This window comes from Aptenodytes forsteri, unplaced genomic scaffold, assembly GCF_000699145.1.
Source record: "Aptenodytes forsteri isolate BGI_AS27 unplaced genomic scaffold, ASM69914v1 Scaffold158, whole genome shotgun sequence".
Taxonomy (NCBI): domain Eukaryota; kingdom Metazoa; phylum Chordata; class Aves; order Sphenisciformes; family Spheniscidae; genus Aptenodytes; species Aptenodytes forsteri.
The window spans coordinates 2,212,999-2,233,051 of record NW_008794601.1 but is presented as its reverse complement, the minus strand read 5'-3'; the positions used below and the strand labels follow the sequence as shown (position 1 = coordinate 2,233,051).

Genomic DNA, 20,053 nt, shown 5'->3' with positions numbered 1-20,053 from the left:
GGGGTGCACGGGGAAGGGAGTGGGGTGCACAGGGCAGCACGGGGTGCTGGGGGTGTGCAGGGAAGGGGGAAACGGTGCAAAAAGTAGTACAGGGTGCTGGGGGTGCATAGGGGAGGGGGTAACAGGGTGCACAGAGCAGTACAGGGTGCTGGGGGCATGCAGGGGAGTCGAGCGGTGCACAGAGCCACACGGGGTGCTGGGGGTGCACAGGGAAGGGGATAACAGGGTGCAAAAAGCAGTACAGGGTGCTGAGGGTGCACGGGGAAGGGGGATAACAGGGTGCTAGGGCTGCACAGGGGAGTCGAGGGGTGCACAGGGAAAGGGACGGAGTGCAGCAGAGTGCACAGAGCAGCACACGGTGCTGAGGGTGCCCAGGCTGCCCAGGGGCCTTGGATGCACAGGGCAGGGGGGTCAGGGCTGCAGCTGGGCGCAGGCAGCTGCGCAGAGGGTTGGGTCAGGTTTGCAGGGGTGCTAGGCACCCACAGGGGCAGGGGAGCTTGCAGCCGGCTCTCCATGTGGCTCTGTCCCTCCGCAGGCCTCCTGTCCGCTGCCACCCTGGCGCTGCGCTGCATGGATGGTGTTTTCCTCTCGCCCAACGAGGATGAGTTCGTGGGCAGGATCGCGGAGGAGCTGGAGCACTTCATGCTGCAGGGGCAGCACCACAGGTAGGTGCCCTGCCGCGGCGGCGAGCAGCCCCCGCTGGCGTACACAGTCCCTGGGTGATGGCACGTGCCACTCCTGGAGCAATGGCACGCTGTGACTCTTGCCTCCGTTTTGCATCGGTTCTCTGGGGTGAAAACGCCGTCTGGGTTTGAGCGGCAGCGTTTGGAGCCTGGCTGCGAGGTCTGGCTGGCTGCAGAGCTCTGGCCTGGCCTGGAGCATCCCTGCGGGCCAAGGAGCGGCGTGGGGTTTCTGCCATGCGCGCTTCTCCATTCATACACCTTCAAGCAGAGTTGTTTTGGACGCTGGTGGCTTTTGCACCAGCCCCAGTCTAGCCTAGCTCTCTAGTCAGCCTGACGAGTTATAATGAATGGTTTCATAATCAAACTGTTTCATTTCCCCTCTCTGCTGAGGGCTTCCTGCGTGCCGGATCCTCCTCCACGGCAGCGAACTCCGTCGCCTTGGATTGCTGCGTTGTTTTTCTTTGGCCAGGCTGGGTTTAACTGGACCTAGTCCCCGATCCAGTGACCTTTGAAGCCCTTGAGATGGTCAAAAAGAGGGTGTCAGACAGGAGCAGGGGTGTGATTGCTTAGTTCAGCTTCCTGCCAGCTTGTAATGACCGTAAATATTTGTGTCATTGGTTTTTGTTGTGTTTTTTTTAAATGTTTGGCAGAGAAAATACCTGTGCAATTGTAAAATGCTCAGGAATGAAACTGAAACTGTAGAAATGTGTCTAAATGCAAGGAAATTGAATGTGGCGTTTATTCATCCATTCATAATCTTTTAGTTGCTGGTTTCTGGAGCGCGCTCAGGCTGGGAGGAAGGGGACCGGTAGCAGCCTTCTGCTGGTGCTTTCCAGCCGTTCCCAGAGCGGATACAGGCAGGAATGAGGGTGCCAGCCAAAGGCCCCGGGACGGGGCAGTCCCAGCCGCCCCACGCTCCTGGTGCTACGTGCAAAGCGAGCGCGTCGTGTCTCGACATCTAGGATGGAGAAGGGATTTTGGTTCTTTAATACCAGAAAGTCCTGCCTGGCTTTTGGGCTTGGATTTAAACCCTGCACTGGGAATGACCTGGGGAAGAGAGGTTCATAAATTCTTGCTACGTTCCTGTCCTTTTCCTTCCTGCAAGTTGCTGATGCCGCCGACCCCTCTCTCTTTTCAGAGTGCTCCTGTTCCCCCCTCTGTCCAGTCGCCTCAGGTACCTGATCCATCGGACCGTGGACAATGTGGATTTGTTGAGCAGCTTTTCTGTGGGAGAAGGATGGAGGAGGAGGACGGTCATCTGTCACTCGGCCGTCAGGTACGGTGCAGTAGATGTAACAGTGCTTCTCTTTCTATGGCCGTGGGGTTTTTGTTCAAGGTTACGAGCGTGAAGTTTGTGTGGTGCTTCTCTGCGGAGAGGAGGGCGTCTATGATCAATAGCATATCCCAGTCATTAAGGAAGCAGAGGCTCTTCTTTTTTTTTTTCCTACCTGCTGACTTCTGTGCGGATCTGATGCCTGCCCTCCTCTCTTTCTTTTGCAAATGTCATGTTACTGGGGTTCCTCTGCTCCCTGCTCATGTCCTGCCGTTCTCTTGGTCCCAGGCTGCCCAGTGAGACTAGCGACCAAAAACCCAGCAGCAACCCACCGAGACCGCAGCGACCTCCGCAGCCGTGGGGCCGTGGGGCCCGAGGCGGCAGGCTGCGGCACAGCGGGGAGGTACACAGTGACAACTCTCGAGCCTGCGTGGGGTCTGGCAGGATAAAAAGGCCGCCCAGGAAGAAGCCAGATAAAGCCCTGTACGTCCCCAAGGCGATGCGCAAGAAGGCAGAATGGGGGGAGCAGGAGAGCCCGGTGGCGGCCGGCACCGAGTCAGGTGGGGATATGGCACAAGAAGAAGAGATCTGCCCTAAAGCTTCAGTCGGGGACGCCCAGGAGGAGCTGGGTAAGTCTGAAGGCAGCCCAGGTGGCGTCTCCTTGGCCCTTGGCAAGCAACAGGAGCCTGGCGAAGAGTGTGTTTCAGGAAAAAGTAATGATGACACAAACGATGAACGTCCTCCATGCTGTACGGATGTCCCATCGTTAGAGAATAGTAATGATTTCTCTGGGCAGGAAAGTCAGGATAAAGACTGTTCAGATTCCCTTTCTTCTGTACACAATAAAAACCCAATTGAAGCAGAAGAGCAAGATCAGAGCTGCGACAACACTATTATACCAGAAGGTAGCAAAATCCTGTGCCAGCTGCAAGCTGAAGACCAAAACAGCCAGGATGCCGGTGTAGCGGAGTGCGGCAAAAACTCCTCCCTATCGGGAAGTCGCAGCAGTAACTGCTGTACAGACCCAGCTGCAGCAGAGTCGAGTGCAATGTCGCTGGTGCTGGAAAACCAAGATAAGAGCTGCGCTGCCGCCAAGAGCCTGGAGAGCGGTGGAAACGTGTCACCGCCTGAAGAACAGGGCAAGGACTTTGTGAATGCCGGCACAGGGGAGGGAGGCAAGAGTTTCTCCGAACTGGAAAGCCAAGATCAAGAGTGCCCCAGCGTTCCCCAGGTGGGGCGTAACCAGAACCCCCCAGAAGCCCAAAATGAGCCTCTGGCCACGCCTGAACCGGTCCATGGTGCCGACCCATCAGCTCCTGCGGAGCAGAACGAGCGCTGGGTGGATGCTCCTGTGCAGAACCGCAGTGGGAAGGTGTCCGTGGCCGAAGAGGAGGACAAGGAGCGTTCGGGCTTGGCCGAGGCACTGTGGCGTGAGCTGCACTTGTCTGCATAGTAACGATTTCTCTGGGCAGGAAAGTCAGGATAAAGACTGTTCAGATTCCCTTTCTTCTGTACACAATAAAAACCCAATTGAAGCAGAAGAGCAAGATCAGAGCTGCGACAACACTATTATACCAGAAGGTAGCAAAATCCTGTGCCAGCTGCAAGCTGAAGACCAAAACAGCCAGGATGCCGGTGTAGCGGAGTGCGGCAAAAACTCCTCCCTATCGGGAAGTCGCAGCAGTAACTGCTGTACAGACCCAGCTGCAGCAGAGTCGAGTGCAATGTCGCTGGTGCTGGAAAACCAAGATAAGAGCTGCGCTGCCGCCAAGAGCCTGGAGAGCGGTGGAAACGTGTCACCGCCTGAAGAACAGGGCAAGGACTTTGTGAATGCCGGCACAGGGGAGGGAGGCAAGAGTTTCTCCGAACTGGAAAGCCAAGATCAAGAGTGCCCCAGCGTTCCCCAGGTGGGGCGTAACCAGAACCCCCCAGAAGCCCAAAATGAGCCTCTGGCCACGCCTGAACCGGTCCATGGTGCCGACCCATCAGCTCCTGCGGAGCAGAACGAGCGCTGGGTGGATGCTCCTGTGCAGAACCGCAGTGGGAAGGTGTCCGTGGCCGAAGAGGAGGACAAGGAGCGTTCGGGCTTGGCCGAGGCACTGTGGCGTGAGCTGCACTTGTCTGCAGGCGATAAAGAGGAGAGCGCGGCCATCCGCGGGCAGAGCAGCCTCGAGGACGACTGTACCGCGGAGCTCTTTGCAGAGGTAGTGTTTTGCCATGGGTATTGCCCCGGGGAGCGACTTTGGGGAAAAGAGGGTGGCTCAGGAGCCAGCCTGAGGGGAAGGCATTAGTCCATGGGAGGAGAGTCCCTGTGCCAGGGCTGCCCCAGGCGGCTGCTGAACCTGTTGGCAGGAGTGTGGCCACAGAAGTGGTTTGCAGGGACCGAGGTGTGGCTCTGGAGGATCGCTCTTCAAAGTGAAACCTTGTCTGAATCAGACCTTGTCTGATTTTTTTTTTCATTATTATATTTTTTTTAATATCCTCAGATTGTGGGTTATTTAACGGTGAAGGACGTAAGCATTGAGAAGATCAGCTTTGATTATTCCAGTTACGGAGATGCACAGCTCGGCGAGGGGGATTTTGGCCACGTAACCGAAATCTATGACTTCTCCCCGTCGCTGAAAACGGAGCACCTGTTGGAAGCGTTCTCGGATTTCCAGTGAGTACCTCTCTGGGAGCCTGAGCACGTCAGGGGCGCGAAGGGAGCAGTATTCAGACTGGAATGCACAACAGAATCTGATGAATTTTGAATTTTAGTTTTGCCTTCGTGCCCTTACGTCTTACACTCTTTCTGTGCCTTAAAGGACACTTTCCTGCAGTTTATGCACGATTTAAAACACGACCGGTTCTTCAGGACTGTCGTACACACAGTTACCTACATGCAGGCTTACTCCTACTGCTCTGGCTTCAGTGAGTCTAGGTGCTTGCTACGAGCTGCTTTGTTACTGCATCCTGGTGCTTGAGTGAAATGACGTGCTTACCGAAGTCTTTGCAAGAAAAGGGGCTCAATCCGGCTGTTGGAGATACAATTTAATACGTAAATACGGGGAACAGAGCCTTGCGCCTGAGGGAGTGATGTTGGGTTGGTAGCAGGACCAGAACGAAGTTCAGCCCTGCGTTAGTGGTAAACGGTGCTCGGTGCAGCTCTGAGTTACTCTGTCGCTGCTGCCAGAGTGCGCAGACACGGTGTCTGTAGGCACCTCGCCCCGTTTTCCTCCCGCCATCCTCCTCCTCTCTTGATATACCTGGCGGATTAGATGTGAATGCTTCATCTCTACCGATCCCTTAAATTAAAAAACATGATTTACCTTTTAAATAAGCTACTGTCTATTGTGTGTGTCTTCCTCCGATGTGTTTTTTCCCCACTTGCTGTGAGAGTGAAACTGAGCTGAAAATTGACGGATCTGGTCTGAGCGGTTGATTGTATTTGTGTTTCCTGTGCTGCAGGAAAATCTTTTGAACTCCCTGCTCCCAAACTCACATCTCCCACCGACACTGTATTAGATTTTCACATCGGTCTCTTCACCCTAAGCTTTGTAAACCACTTTTATAAATCGCTTGCTTTTTACTGTAGATGTCCGAGCGATCGGGTGGTGTCCGTAAAGCGCTACATAAATGACAAACAGTATTTTTGTGTTACAAGACAGTCCCTGAAATTGAGGTTGATTTTGGCCAAGGGTTTCTTTAGAGGAAAAGGAGAGTTCTTGGGGGCAGCTGATGGGGTAATGGTACATTGTGGCCTCGAAAGGGGCACGTCTAATGTTCTTCTGTCCCTTCCTTCTCTTTCCCCCCGTGTAAAATGGGTACGATGCTTTGAAAAGCACCAGCTGTCTACGTAAGCGTACTAAGTACTCTTGATAACCCGAGGTGGCTGACGGGTTTTATTGTGTGGTGGGGTGTTTTTCTTTCTTATTAATGAATATTATTCTACTGTCTTTTCATTTTAGTGAGAGTGGTTTCAAAATCCAGTGGGTCGATGATACGCACGCCCTGGGAATCTTCTCCAGCCTGTCTACAGGTAGCGTGACTCGATTCGCGGCTGCGACCGAGGGACCCGCTGGGGTTCCTCTGCTCTCGCACAGTGACCCCGTGCTGACGCGGTGGTTTGCAGTGTGCGTCTGTCGAGTCTTGCGCTCGGGCTAAGCTGTTGCCAAAGGTAGTTACGGTTCATCACGTCTTTCTTCCTCCGCTTCAAACTTGAAAGGCTTTTCAGGCTTGAGAAGCTGGAATTACTGTGTGTTGTGTGGAAACTCCGCTGTGCAAGAACAGCAGGTTTTTTAATTGGCTTGGATAATAACCAGGGCACCTTTTGTATACGGAGCGACTCGCGCTGCGTTTCTAGAAATTAATCTGTTTTGCCACTTCAGTTTTTCTTCTCTTGTAACTAGACAAAATTCCTGCAAGCGTACAATAACCTCCCGGGGACCTTACGTGTGCGATGGCACGCGGGTCAGACACCAAGCCTCCTGGCAAACTGACCTTCTCGGGGACAAACGCCCCAAGCTCAGGTCAGAGCCATCCCAAGAGAAGTTTCCATCCAGCAGCGTATGTAGTCCAAAAGCTTATGCTTTTTTCTTGGGATTTAGTCTAGTAACGACAGAGTCGTCTTTTAAAACGCGTTTATATTTTCTTGAGGCTCTTCCTGCGTGAGGAACGTGTGATGTAAGCCTGAGGCGACCAGAAGGAGTTTAGCTGTTCTAGTACAAGTCTGGAGATAACGCATCGGCTGCTGAAGCTCAAATTACTCAGTGTTATTATACCACGTGCAGATTTTTATTATTAAAGCTACTAAAATTCAGTCTGCTAATTTCAGCAATCTTTGTTCTTTGAAGCATCTCAAGCCCTGGGGCGACGTTATCCTTCTTTAAAGATCCGACCACTGATCCATGCAACAAAGCAGTCTAAGATCAAGGCACTTCAACGACCAAGTAAGAAGATCTTTTTTTAAATTATCATTAGTAGTATTTCCTGGTTTACCAGTCTCCTGTATCCCGAGTGGTCACGATGACAAGTTAATGGGAAATATATGTTAAGGACTGGTATTTCTTTCTTGTTTTTGTTTTGTTTTGTGGGGTTTTTTATAGCTTTATTGGCATTGCAGGACAGTGAGCTGTTGTGTAGAGTCTTCAGTAAAAGCCTGCAGATGCATTTTTTTTTTTTTACAGTATTTTCAGCCAACCCGTATCATAGTTATGTTAAAACCTACTGCCTCAGTAATGCTGGTTTCTGCCTGTTTGCAGCAGGCGTGAGTGGCTGGCAAAGGTGAATGTGGTGACAAAAACAGTTCCGCAGCACAAGACCGCGTTCTGTACTGCTTACAGGAAAGATAACCGCAGCTGGTACCTGTGCTTCAGTTTTCACTCACTCCTCCTCCCCTCTAGATGAGGACTGAATAAAAAAGCATCACATCCTTTTTGTTTACCCTCCAGCTAGGTGGTCTGCTGAAATTCAGGCTTAGTCTTTCTTGTGTTATGTGCGTCGCTTGTGTAAAGGTTGAGGGGAACAGCTGCGTTGTTCGGCAGCCTGGTGTAGCTGTAGCAGTGACTGCAGGGAGACACAGCATGGCACAGCCATCAGCCCGCCCAGTGAGCTCCCCTGCCCCACTGCTCTGCGCGCTTGAAGATAATAGATGAGACAAAACCGATAGCAGTTACGTTTTGTGGTTGGCATAATTTTTATTCAGTATCGGGTGAAGGAAAAAAATTGTTAAGCTTAGCCATTAACAGTGTTTTATTTACTTTATTGCCTTTTAAAATCATATTGTAATCAGTTATACTTGCCACAGTAAAGAAATGCCATGAGTCTTGTAGCAGTAGAGACTTTGCTGAACGTACAACTATACTGTTATTGCTACAGTACACTGCGGTTGAAACACACTTCAGTATTAATGCTTTAAAGGGACACTGTCACAGTTAGAAGTTCCTGAGTTTTTAAGACTGCTAGATGTAAATGAAATGTCAAAGAACTGGATTTGTTTTGCACTCTCCCCTTCACCTGTTTTCATTCACGCTTCCCGATTCTTGTTGCTGCAGCCTATCGGCATGCTTCTGAATCAGGTTATAAACTCCTTCTGGGGAACGTTATATATAAACTCTGTTTGTGTTCAGTTTAAGTAGCAGGTTTTTTTCCAAATACAAATTTGGATCTTAAGTAGCTGACAGTGTCTCTTCTTTTTTTTTTCTTTTTTTTTTTTGTGAGCTTTGTTAAGAAAGAGTGGCAGTTTTGTTTTCCAAGCTGCGGATGCTTTGAGTCTGCCCCTTTTTCTTTAAGCTGCTGATGGGCTGCCTTTATTAATAAAACTTCTGAAAAAGCAAGCAAAGCCCCCATTGCTAACTGGATAATAAATTTGCAAACAGTTGCTGATAAATGATTAGGTAATTGCCAAATCCAGACTACTGTGGACTTGGTAAAGTTCTGGTGTATTCATTTCTTGTAAGGTGAAACTGTAGCAAGCCAGGCGTCTGCCAGAAAATGGAGGTTACTGGCCAAAGGGCTTTCCCAAAGCATCTGATATATTTAGCTATTTAAAAAAAAAAAAAATGCCGGTTTTTTCCTTGCTGCTTTCTGAGGATTAAGACCTCTGGTTGCGATTAGTCTAAATTGAGATCAAACTTTCCTGTGCACGGATAAATTGGTTGGACTGTGCGCCTTCATTTTGTTCTCAGAGATGTGACTTGCTGAATTTTGCCAGGAAGGGTTAAGGAAGCTGTTCCTGAAAGCGAATGGGGAACAATTCTCTCTACCACTGCAGAAGAGGCCTGGAGCTTAATCATAGCCAAATCGCTCTTGAACTGTCATTGAAAAGTCTTAAGTGCAAAGCTGGAGGCACATCTTCCTAAAAGAAAAGGCAGTTTACTGGATAGGGATAGAATCATTTGCTCATGCTCCTGGGCTAATTCTGTAAAGGAACTAAGAAAATAGAAATCAGCCCTTCTGTCTGCCAGTCCTACGGCTTAGCCACAAGACTGTTCCTGAACAAGCACTAACTTAATGATTTTTCACCCATTTTTACCTAGAGCTCCTTCACCTTGCAAAAGAAAGACCCCAGACTGACACTGCAGTGGCGAAGAGGCTGGTGACCCGGGCTTTGGGTTTGAAGCACAAGCAGCAGGGCATCTCGGGCACCGAAGCGCTCCTGCCGGAAAGCTTGGACCAGGAGGAATAGACCATCTCGGCTAGAAAAGATGTATAGATGAGCATGGCTGTGATATTAAACTGCATGCAGAACAGTGAGTTGCCACGGGGATGTTCTCTTATGGATTAGCACCGTCTTTTCTTTCTAAAGTTGGGAAGGGAACAAGTTTACTATTCATAAGATCTTGAGCTCAAGAGCCAAGCCCTGCGAGGGTCGCTGTCAGCTCTTCATTATGGAGAGCATCTTGCCCTACTCTGTTTCAAAGCGTCTGTTACTCGCTGGGGCGCTTGCAGAAAGTAAGGCTGCTTTCAGAAAAGCCTGCTCTGTAATTGAAAAAAAAAAAAGCATTAGAGTAAGGGAACTGTATCTTGTTGGCCAAAATTCAGCTGTAAGCAAGAGCAGAGAGCAGCTGCAGAAGTCAAAAAAAATCTGTTTAATGTTTACTTTGTTGTAATGTTACTGTTAAAATATCCCACAAAACTGACAAGCATTGAATGCGAGTGAGTTTCAGGGTTTTTCCTTATTTACATAGTGTTTAAAGAGCCCGACTTGCTTTGTTGCACTGTTAGCAAGGGAAGTTGTCATACACTGACTAGGAAAACCAGAAGGTGCCAGTTCTGATTTGCCCAGACCCTGGTGTTGAGATGCTGCAAGGCACCTTGTTGTGGCCTCAGCAATCGAACATCCAACACATCTCAGACTCTGCTTTTGCTACGCAGTCCGGCATCTTGAGAACAAAAGAGAGTTTTCCAACGTACAGTAGGCTAAAAACCTTTGCTAGATGCCACCATCTGGGCCACCGGATAAATGACAGAAATCCTCTGACAGGCGCTAATTAGCAAAAGACTTCTGCATTCTTTAAGCCTCACAACATCCCTGTGAGGTAGGTTACGGAGAGCACAAGTTAGATGCAGCCAGTTTCAGCCCCCCTGTGGACTGAAACGGTCAGCTGTAAGTATTCAGTTAACTTTAGCTGCTTGTAGAAGTCTTCCATACAAACACAGAGGGAGAAAACACTTCAGTACCAGGAATTGTGAACAAGGCCCTAAACTTTCATGGAGTAGAAATACACAAATGGCATATAAAACATTTTTCTGGGTAAAACATTTTTATTCAAGTAGCTGTGTCTGCAAATCTGTAGCAATGTGCGTCCTCAAACAAACAGAGGAACACACTTAGCACCATTATGAATTTACCAAGTGTAAAAATCCTTCTGAAGACAACTTACACAGGTGGGTCTGTGACAGCACAGGTCCAGATCCCTGATGATGAAAGCCGTGACGTTACCTCTGTAAGGTACAGTGATGATACAATGCCTTAACTAAATTCATCCTTTAAAGAAAAGACAGAGCGAACATCCAGCTTAGAAGGTAATATTTAGATGTACGTAGAATCTATTGGGTGACTAGCTTACTGTGTAATGGAAATTCACAGGCCGGCGGACTCATCATCAGGAGATCTGCAAAGTCTTCTAGATGTGGCAAGGGAGGTGTAGCTTCATGGAGCCCTGATGCACTTGTAGAAGACAGTTCTGCATTAGCTGCTCCGCTTGAGAGATTGTGTTGGGAGTTGATTGTTGAATACAAGAGTTTCACTGCAGTATTAAATTATGCTTTACACTGTTCTGCTCAGAAAAAGCCGCTCCTCTTTTTTTTTTTCCTTTCCTGTATTTCTTTGCTAAAATGGAGTAATGAGATGGCGGTACTGAGGGTTAGCTGTGTTCAAGAAGCAGCGTCACAAATGGAGGCATTTGCATCAATGGTGCGTTCAAGCTTGAGTCAAAGAGCTTAAAGATACCAAGATTAATGCCTTAAAGAAAATGAATGGTAAAGCCATACTTAGGTTGTTGGTACCCAAACAAAGGCAAACTGTGCCTGCTGCAGCCTGGACCTACGTCTGCGAGCAAAGATGGCGCTGCAAAGTGGAGGGAGAAATCTCTGGAGAAGGTTGGAATGGTGAAGATAAGGAGCCAAGTAGAGTTTAAAAGCCTGCTCCTAACTACCTCCGTAGTAGGGACTGGAGTTACAGGAGACGCAGGGTGGTCTGAGCACCTAAACTGGGAAGGAAGGCATCTTTAGAAAATAATTTACCTTGCTAATTTAGAGTTTGATTGTTTGCTTGATTTTCTTTTTTGTGCAGTGGTTAGGGAAGTCGCCGAAGCAGGAAACCTCGCTTCTTTAAATAGTGGGGTGGGAGGCGATGCTGTTCTATCGGGTGGACACCTTGTTATTTGTGAGTCCGCTGAAGTGCTCAAACTTCTGTTCCGTTTCCTCACTGAAAGAGCCACCTGGGGAGTTCACAGAAAGAACACGCAGGGCTGAGCAGGAGGTAGCAGAGGCAGCTTGCAACACAAGGCAGAGAACACACCGGGTTTTTGTGTAATCTGCAAAAGACGCTGTGAAAATGAAGGGCTCAAAGCGAGTACTAGAAGAGCAAAGATTTTCCTGGGCTAATTAATTGAGGCATTAATTAAATCTTACCATAACTGGAACAGCCAAGAGTCCCCAGGAGTACTGGACCTAGTCTTTTATGTATTCGGAAGACCAGACTACAGACTACCCTCCATTTCACTGCTAACTGTTGTTGCTTAAAAAAATTAGGTGATGACTCTTCTTAAGTAGGACCATGCCCTTACTTTTTGCTAGTTGAGAGGCAATGAAAGCCAAATACATGTATTTTTAAATAGAAATAGTTTCAAGCTCAGCTGGAGAGCCCATCCAACACTTAAGTGCCTGTTCATCCAAACGAAGTGGGTTTGGCTTTGCTGAACTAGGTCGCAATCTGAAGCGAGACAAGCATTTTCTTAAAAAAACCCCAACAAATTAATGAGAAAAATCAGTGGTTACATGGATTTTTTTTTCAGGATAAACACTCCTTGAAGAACTTCAGCCAGCTCTGGAAATTGTCTTCACCACTGGTTTTATTTGGAGGTTGGCAGGCAGTTGCCGTTAATTTATTTTCTGTGATAAAAACAGTTTATCTTACAAAGCCCCCAACTTAATTCCATTTTAAAATGGTCTTGACAGTTGACCGTTAATGGAAATTTAAACTAGTTTGGCTTTGATAGTTCCAAGACCAAAAAAAATCCCAAGTGATAATGTTTTACATGTATTCAAGAAAATACAGAGTTTTCCCTCACATTCAAGGGACAGCAGAGCATTTTCATTTCTGGCTTGAGCAGAGGGCTCTTCTCCACTGCTCTGCTTCGCACATCACTGTTCTTGTTTGTTTGCTTTTCAAGAAAGGAGAAGCTTTGGGTCCTAAGAGGCCAGTCCCAGGTTGGTAATCGTTTGAGTCTGGGAAGAAGTTGTAGTTGTTTGCCTGGACCTACTCGGGCATTGCACGGGAGCTTGCCTTACGTCCGACAGCCTTGGGAGGGAAAAAGGCTCATTTCCTTGTAGAAGAGATACAGCTGGAACACGTTACCCCCATTCTACCAAGCCTGAGGGATTTCTTTCGGATCTCGCACAGAGAGCTGTTTTACCAGTGTTGCGCTTGCTGCTCCAGTAACGCGTACAACGCAGCACTAAGGAACCGTCCCACCCCCATCCAGCCATCGTACTCTTTGCAACCTGTAGCGGCTTGACCCCGTAACGGAGACACTTTGGTGTCTGCCCTTTGAACAGTCAAATAGCACCAGTGTAGTTTGGGCTCAGTATCTCGTCTTTCCAAGCACGTACAAAGTGATAAACAGCACAAAAGCACATAGCAAGAGAAGCAGAAAGCATTCCTAGCAAAGAGCCAGCGATGCAGTCATTGAGCTTTCCCCTGCAGAAGTCACTCTCACCTATGTGGCAGTTGTACATCCAGATGCGCTGCCCATCGTACCGGCTCCTGCATTTCATCACGTTATTTGAATAATCAGATTCAGCAACTTCATAGTTCGGGTTGATGACAACCTAGGGAGTGATGGAGAGACACAGCAGAAAGTTTATTTAAAGGTGGGCTGGACTCAGTCAGACTGAGACAGAATCAGCTTTCTCATTACACCATAATCTTTTTTTTAACAGAAAAAACCTAACTCGTTTTGCAAGGAGACAGAAACTACTTGATTAAAGCCAGCTCAAGATCACACCTTCCCCCATGCACCAAGATTACCCTCAAACACCTTCTCTACATTTCACACGATAGCAGTGCAGACAGAAATAATTCCTCTTCCCTTCGCTCCTCTCCAGTTTAAGTGGCTGGGTTTAGAACCAAAGAATTCCCCCCACTCCACCCACTTGCACAAAACAGACTGTAGGCCCAGTCTTAACTCCTCACGCAAACGCCACAAGAATAGCACTATTTAATCCCCAAGTGAAGCGAGCGTTGCTTACAAACAGCTCAAAAGCTTAGTACAACAAGACAACAGCGGGATGCTGTGCACGTATATGATGTGACCTGTAATGCAGCGTGTTAACAGCGTTAGCTGCACGTGGATTGTGTAGGGCTGTCAAGTATTCGCTGGACAAGGATTTCTTAAGGCTGTAATCTCTAAGCTGTGGTTATTGGCTCTGATTTTTCACTTGGGGAAGTATGTGATCTGGTAACACTTTGTTGTCCTGTTAGGTAATTCTTTATCTTTTAGGTATCCTGGGAACATCATCTCTTTGTAATTGGAAGTTTATAGTACCGTAGGAGATGTACAAATAAACCAGTTAGTTACATTCTTGACATCCCTAACGGATAAGATAAAAGCAACGGCAGTGTCTCAAACCCTCTTTTTCTGCCGTACCTGGAAGAGGTAATCGCCTGGCGGGACATCAGTAATATCGATCCACTGGCAGTCGATGTCATGACGGTACACGTCCCAGCATCCAACTGTGATTCCTTGTTCACCAAAATTGGCGCATTCATACTGTTTTTGCACATCTAAATGAGAAGAGTTAAAGGCACAGAGTTTTAGATTCACAGCGAGCGGGGCTAGGAATTTCCCCCCCTCGGACACGTCAGAGGAAGGGCTGGTTGTTCTCCAGCTCCCATAGACAGCGATAAGCTCCAGGCACAGTATTTTGGCTGAGATTTAACACAACAGTGTCTTGCTCGGTGCCTTGTATTGAAATACACGTACTGCTTAACTGCACGGGGGGAGCTGCCACCTTCCGTGCCTCATCACCTAGCGGCACGTTTTAGAATTTCTCACTTTACGGGAATCCGAAAATGCACGCTTGGTTTTTCAGAGCAGCTCAGAGTAAGGGCGCAAGGGGCTGAGGTCTGAAAGCCTCAGCATACGGGGCCTCCCGGGGATTCTCTTGGACCTGTAGAGACCGCTCCATACATACATAACCTCAGGACTGGTCTCTGGCTCCTGTCAGGCCACGTTCTAGCCCTGCTCAGGACTTTGACAGCATCTTTGAAGCCAGTCATCTGTATGGGGACAGCAATAAATTCCCGGCCCAAAGGGCTCTGGCAAATATACCTGCTTCGCATTCGGTGTCTTCCAGGCAGAAGCTGGCTTTGTGTCCTTCAGCCACCTTGGTTCCATTGAGGTTCAATAGATCATAGTGGGTAAAAACCTCCATGCTGTGGTAATGCCTGCAGGGCACAGACAGGGAGAATTATCTTTAGGGAAAACAGACACCCCTTTAATTACCAGGTCTAAAGTGCTGCACAGTCTGCCCCAGCAGAGATGGTCCAGTGGCTAGGGCACAACGACTTGGATGCGAGTAGCCCAGACTCGACTCTTTGTGCTGTTGCATCCCTCGGGCCAGGCATTTCACCTCCCAGCCCCACGGCCACGGGGGTAAATACACGACAACACATGAAGTGCTACAGCCCAAGCGGTGCTACAGGAGGAAGAGCGAGAGAAACCAGAGCCAGGAAATAGTCCCCTGGGCATAATCCTACGTGGCACCGTCACCGATGCCGCCTTCACGCTGGCTCCTGACCCGGATATTTGTTTACCTATCAAGTGCTAAAGCTCTTCCAGGGGAGAGCCTTGCCCCAGCCTTCGTAGGATCACACCACGTTTTATAATGGCAAGGAAGGGGGGGGGAAATGAAAGCCATCATCAGCCAGGTCATGATTTCTAGTGGCCCTGTCATTTACCAGAACAAGAAATATTTCACCTGCTCCTTAACAACAGGCTGCAAACAGAGCTGGATGTGCCCAGACCAGCAACCTGGCTATTTCCATTTGATTTATTTATTTTTAAGTAGCAGAATGTAAATTTATTGGCAGAAAACTAACAACAGATGGAACCAGCTTCTCTCGGCACTCGCTCCGCTCAGATCTAAACAACCCGACAGCTGGGTTCACACATGATACGTTTCATAATTTTAAACGGGGAACTGTTAGTGTCAACTCAGCCTGAGCTGGGCCGCTATCAGGAATGCTCCAGCGCTGTTGGGCACAGCAACAGTTAAGAGAGAGCACGCAAGCTGTGCTGTAGCCCCCTAACTAGCAAAATGAGACCACAGCAGGGTTTGGGTGATGTTGAGCTCTAACATCGACCTTTTCTATGCCACACTGTTGGTTCAGCAAAAAATTAAGCCTGTGCTTTGGTCTAGTTGAAGTCCACGGGACTTGTAGAGCAGGAAGCAGATGGAAGTACCCAATTAAAACACAGTTGCGTGCTGCACGTGGTCAGGGCTGGGCGCATAGATGCGGTCACGCTGATGCAACACATTGCATTTGATCCCGGCTTTGGAATCGGGAACAAACCCACAGCGTGAGCACATTGCGGGGATGGGAGAGCAACCGCGGGTGCCGAGAGCAGAGTGGGTCCTTAAATCTCTGCGCGTCTCCCCCAACTATGGGAACACTGAGACACACCAGAGCCCGTCTGCATAGCTCGACTGAGGAGTGAGGCAACTGCACAGCCAGGCCCCAATTCAAAAGCCGTTCCTTAGGAGTTTTAAGAAAAAAAAAAAGTGCAGAAATCCTCTCCTTTCCGGCTGTAAAAATAATCATGGCTTAAAAACTTCCAACCACCATTACTGCAGCATCGCTCTGCACACATATTTACAGATAAAGGAGGACCAAGGAGGGAAGGGAAAGAAATTTTTCCTCTAGAGTGGGTTTCTTACCACCTCCTGCCTTTTCCCCCCCAAAAAAAAATAAAAAAAATTGCCACCTGCCAGAAGTTAATCACTTTTCACACCCTGCTACAGGTCTTTCCCATTTTTATTCTACTTCCACATCAAAAGCCAACTAAACAGAAGCTCCCAGTGATGGAGCGAGGCAGCTAGGAAAGAAGAGGCATTCTGCAGCGGCTGAGCTGTTGACTTTGGGGCTGTCTCATTTGGCTGCCTCTGATAAAAGTTTGAGGTTCTCAAGTCTGACTCAGTTTCTGAAATATGTCTGAATCATTCAAGGAGGTGTTTACATTCTGGTGTTTACAGACTGGAAAAGATTGAAGACGAACCGAGTTCATCCTCCTCCATATAAACAGAATCCAGTTTGAAGCACACAGATGGCTCTCGGCCTCTCCCTGATCCTTTCCCAGTCTCACCTCACTTACGCAGTCTCTCCCGAAGAGCTCCGAGTGCCCTCCTTTTTAACCAGCCTGCGACGTGCTCAGAGCCTTGCGGTACCCGCGTGTTCACCCAGCCCCTTCCCAACAGGGCCAGAAAGGCAGACACTCGCACTGCACTGGGCCAGGTTTCCTCCTCCCCTAAATACACCGTAGCCTATTTACCTTCCGTGCTGCCAAGGTTTTAGCTCTGCTTGCGCCTCCGACCGCAAACGTTACAAACCAACCTGTCTGCGGGGTAAGTGGCCAACGTTTGCCCCACGCCACGACCTGAAGCTTCAGGCCAGCAGCACTGCAGCATCGGGCCACTGATGCAGTGCTACCTACACGTCTCGCCTCGCTCATGCTGCTTACAAAGACTATAAAGGACCGTTAGATTTGAGAATTTACTGCTCTAATGTTTTCACAAAGCGAAAGTCTTAAAACAGCGGCAGGACGAGAGCTGCGCGCTGCGAGTGACTTAGCTCCCTTTTACCCCAAATTAGAGAAGAATCAACCTTGTTACAAGCCCTCATTTCAGAAGCAAAGCATCTGGATGGCTTGGTTCCAGTTCTCTTTCCTCCCCCTGGTTTACTTTGGCTGAAACTGTCAGCTTCCCCCTGAAAAATGATGCGTTTACGGGGGTGAATTTACGGTTTGTCAAAAATAAGCACAAAACAATCTCCCGGCTGTACACAGGTTAAGTGGAGTTGAGATGCATTTTAAAAAAAAAAATGCAGAATTACAGGATGTTCTTGAGTCCTTTCCCAGGTGAGGGAAGTAGCTCAGATGGCCACATCTTTCTACACACAGCGGGTGCGCAGGCACACACTGCCTTCTGTCCGTACATATGTGTACTCCCATGTATGTACTGTCCTTGCACATACATCCCTCACGACGAGAGCTCTCCATCCGTCTTGTTCACGTACCAGTTCTTAACTGTAATTTCTACTGCAATAAGCTGGTTTCCCTGCTGTCAGAGGATGACGGCTGCCCTAACGCACGTCACAGCTCTGCAGCCGCGGCTCCAGCGTTTCAGCCCTGTACTCCCGTGGCAAAACAGTCCCCCCTGGGCAGCAGAAGAGGACGGAAGGAGGCACCGAGCGTGCAAAACCGTCCTCGTGGCACTCACCGGTGACAGTCGTGCCAGACCCAGGCGTGGCGGCCGTTCTTGGGGCGGAAGTCGGACTGCCCGTTGTTGTGGATCTGGGAGGAGAAGCGCAGCAGGCGCCGGTACCCAGAAGTGATGGAGGTGTTGACGGCGGAGCTGGCCAGGCAGTTCTCCTCGAGCGCGCACTGCAGCATGAACATTGGGCGGTCCTCCAGGTAGGACGTCTGCTCCACCAGCTCGGCGTTGAGCACCAGGTCAGGGGCAGCTGGCAGGTGGGAAGGGAAGTTTAAAATCAACTGATGGGGCTACTAAAAAACCCCCACAAGCGTCTGCCAGAGATGGAGGCCAGCCCCTTCCTTGCACTGTATTTCTCAGCCCCATCAGCAGCAATTTGCCACTGTTTTGACGTATCCAAGGCATAGCATGGGCCAACCCCATTTCTCCTGCATATCTCAGAGCAAACACGCCAAAATGAAATAAAACCTGAGTTACTCACTCTCTGAGCAGGACACACCAGCACCAAAACGCCCACCTCCTCTGGGACAGGAGACATCGGCTCCATCGTGACGACAGTGGGCCAGGGACATCTCTGTCCCCGAACACTTGACACCGCTCATGACTACACTGTCAGCGCTGATGTCTCCATGCCAGTACCACGTTTCCTAGGCAGAAGGGCAGAAAAAGGCATTTCACATGCTCTTCCTTCAGTGTTTAGAGGACTGCTGGAGGAATATTCATCCCCCTGTAACTTGCATTCCCCCTCCGGGGAAGATCAGTGCAAGAGCCAACGCTATCAAGGAGACAGATGTTGCCAAAGGATGCTGGAGCAGAGCAACTCAGGGAATGAACCCAAGTCCGTTTAAGCAGAAGGCTGGGACTGGGATTAAAACCCAGGCTGACTGTGTTCCCTGCCCTGAACATCTGACCAGCATTAAGCAAATCTCTCTCCTTGTTTCTGAGGTGGTTTAAACCTCTGCTTGTTTTTAATCCAGCTGTAAACTCACTTTTCCACCCTGCTCTGCCCATCCAGCTGATTAATTCATCCTCGGGCTGTTCTAAGTCATCTAGGCTGTGCCTTTGGGAGAGATGCCCAGCAATTAAACCTCATCTGTCTTGTGACATCTGTGCACTTGGGAGGGCCACAAGTAATGCCAGAGGGCCTGCTTGCACAAGGAAGGGAGGCAGAATTAACAGCCATGCTGGAAATGCCAGTGGAAACAAGGCATTTGAGGAGTACCAGGACTAACGGGGTCTGCACGTCTTGGGTCTGAGGGGGGATTCATAGATGTTCAAACCCTGCTCACTACTCATCTTCATCACCCAGTTTTACAAAACTTGTGGGAATGACAGAAAATTAACTCACAACATAACACCGCTCACAAAACTAAGCGCACTAAACCCTAATGAAGCTGCAACTGCAAGGCTTGGGAGAAGGGGAGGGAAGAAAGAAGAAGAAAAAAAAAAAAATCAGCTTGGGAGAAGGGGAGGGAAGAAAGAAGAAAAAAAAAAAAAAATCACATCTGTTAGTGTCAAAACGGGGAGTATGTTTCCAGGAAAAGAAAACCCATCTGTACCATTGCTTCCATTGCAACAGGCTGTTTGTTAACCCTGTTAGCAACACTCTCTGCACACACGCACACAGGGCTGCCCTGTTCTACACAGTGTAGCTTTATGCTCATGTAGCTGGTGCAGCCGGTATATGCATAAGGGCCTTTTCTGTTCTAAATACCAGCAGTCTCAGCTAAAGGAAAAAACGTCTTGTTTCTTGCTGGACTCTCAGGGCTATGTCAATAGAGCCAGGCAGTTGGAAAGGCCAGCGTTCAAGGGACTTGGCTATCCTCAGCTCTTGCGCTCTGCTTGGCGGCTACGCAAGCAAATCAGCTGGAGGAACCAGCTTGCACGGGGGCATTGCCGCAACAGTGGCATGGGCAGCTCCAGCCTTCTACCTCCTAGGTATCTGACCCCAGTGTGTCCCTCGGGGACCTGCAGGTCCCCTCTCTGGCCATGGATAACAGTTAAATCGGTTGGAATCTGCCTGCCCGCGAGCCCAGCGTGTCCTCCTGGATCCCGGCTTGGTCACTCCTTAAAGACAAACTCATTGCAGGACTGCGCTCTCCAGGCAGAGTTTTAACTGTCCATTTCTGCCTACAGTCTCTCCTGCTTTCTCAATAGGCAACAACCAGCCCCAAGAATGCTGAGGCTATTGGTCATTTCAGGGCCTTATTGTTCCTCCCTGCACAAAACCAGCAGGCAGTCAGCAGAAACGCTCATTCTTACTGGGTTTATCGCTGCAGCCCAGCGGAACCGGCTGCGTCTGAATGCTGAGCAGGCCAGACACGGCACAAAAATACAGCAGAGCCGACCGGACCCTGGGCTTGGAGAACGGGGACAGCCTCCACTCCCTGCAACCACATTT

At 49.1% G+C, this 20,053-nt stretch overlaps 2 protein-coding genes across 3 annotated transcripts in view; one reads left to right on the top strand and one right to left on the bottom strand.

The window, feature by feature from the left end:
* Window positions 1-540: 540 nt before the first annotated feature.
* Window positions 541-9,208, top strand: R3HCC1 (R3H domain and coiled-coil containing 1). The gene is given in 8 exon segments (XM_009273050.1): window positions 541-665; window positions 1,822-1,959; window positions 2,245-3,406; window positions 3,408-4,160; window positions 4,443-4,615; window positions 5,904-5,974; window positions 6,789-6,884; window positions 8,973-9,208. Coding segments are annotated over 8 exon segments (2,637 nt in total). The 5' UTR covers window positions 541-570; the 3' UTR covers window positions 9,122-9,208.
* A 117-nt stretch (window positions 9,209-9,325) lies between these two features.
* LOXL2 (lysyl oxidase like 2) overlaps window positions 9,326-20,053 on the bottom strand; it is a 57,916-nt gene continuing 47,188 nt past the window's right edge. The window contains exons 9-14 of one of the 2 annotated variants that reach the window (XM_019470399.1): window positions 18,134-18,299; window positions 17,659-17,902; window positions 14,493-14,608; window positions 13,809-13,945; window positions 12,879-12,990; window positions 9,326-11,378 (exon numbers count right to left, since the gene is read on the bottom strand). In XM_019470399.1, the coding sequence (XP_019325944.1) occupies window positions 11,299-11,378; window positions 12,879-12,990; window positions 13,809-13,945; window positions 14,493-14,608; window positions 17,659-17,902; window positions 18,134-18,299 (855 nt within the window). In that variant the 3' untranslated portion in view covers window positions 9,326-11,298. Of the gene's footprint in view, window positions 11,379-11,398; window positions 12,991-13,808; window positions 13,946-14,492; window positions 14,609-17,658; window positions 17,903-18,133; window positions 18,300-20,053 lie in introns of those variants that run through there. The other variant, XM_019470398.1, reaches the window with a different exon arrangement.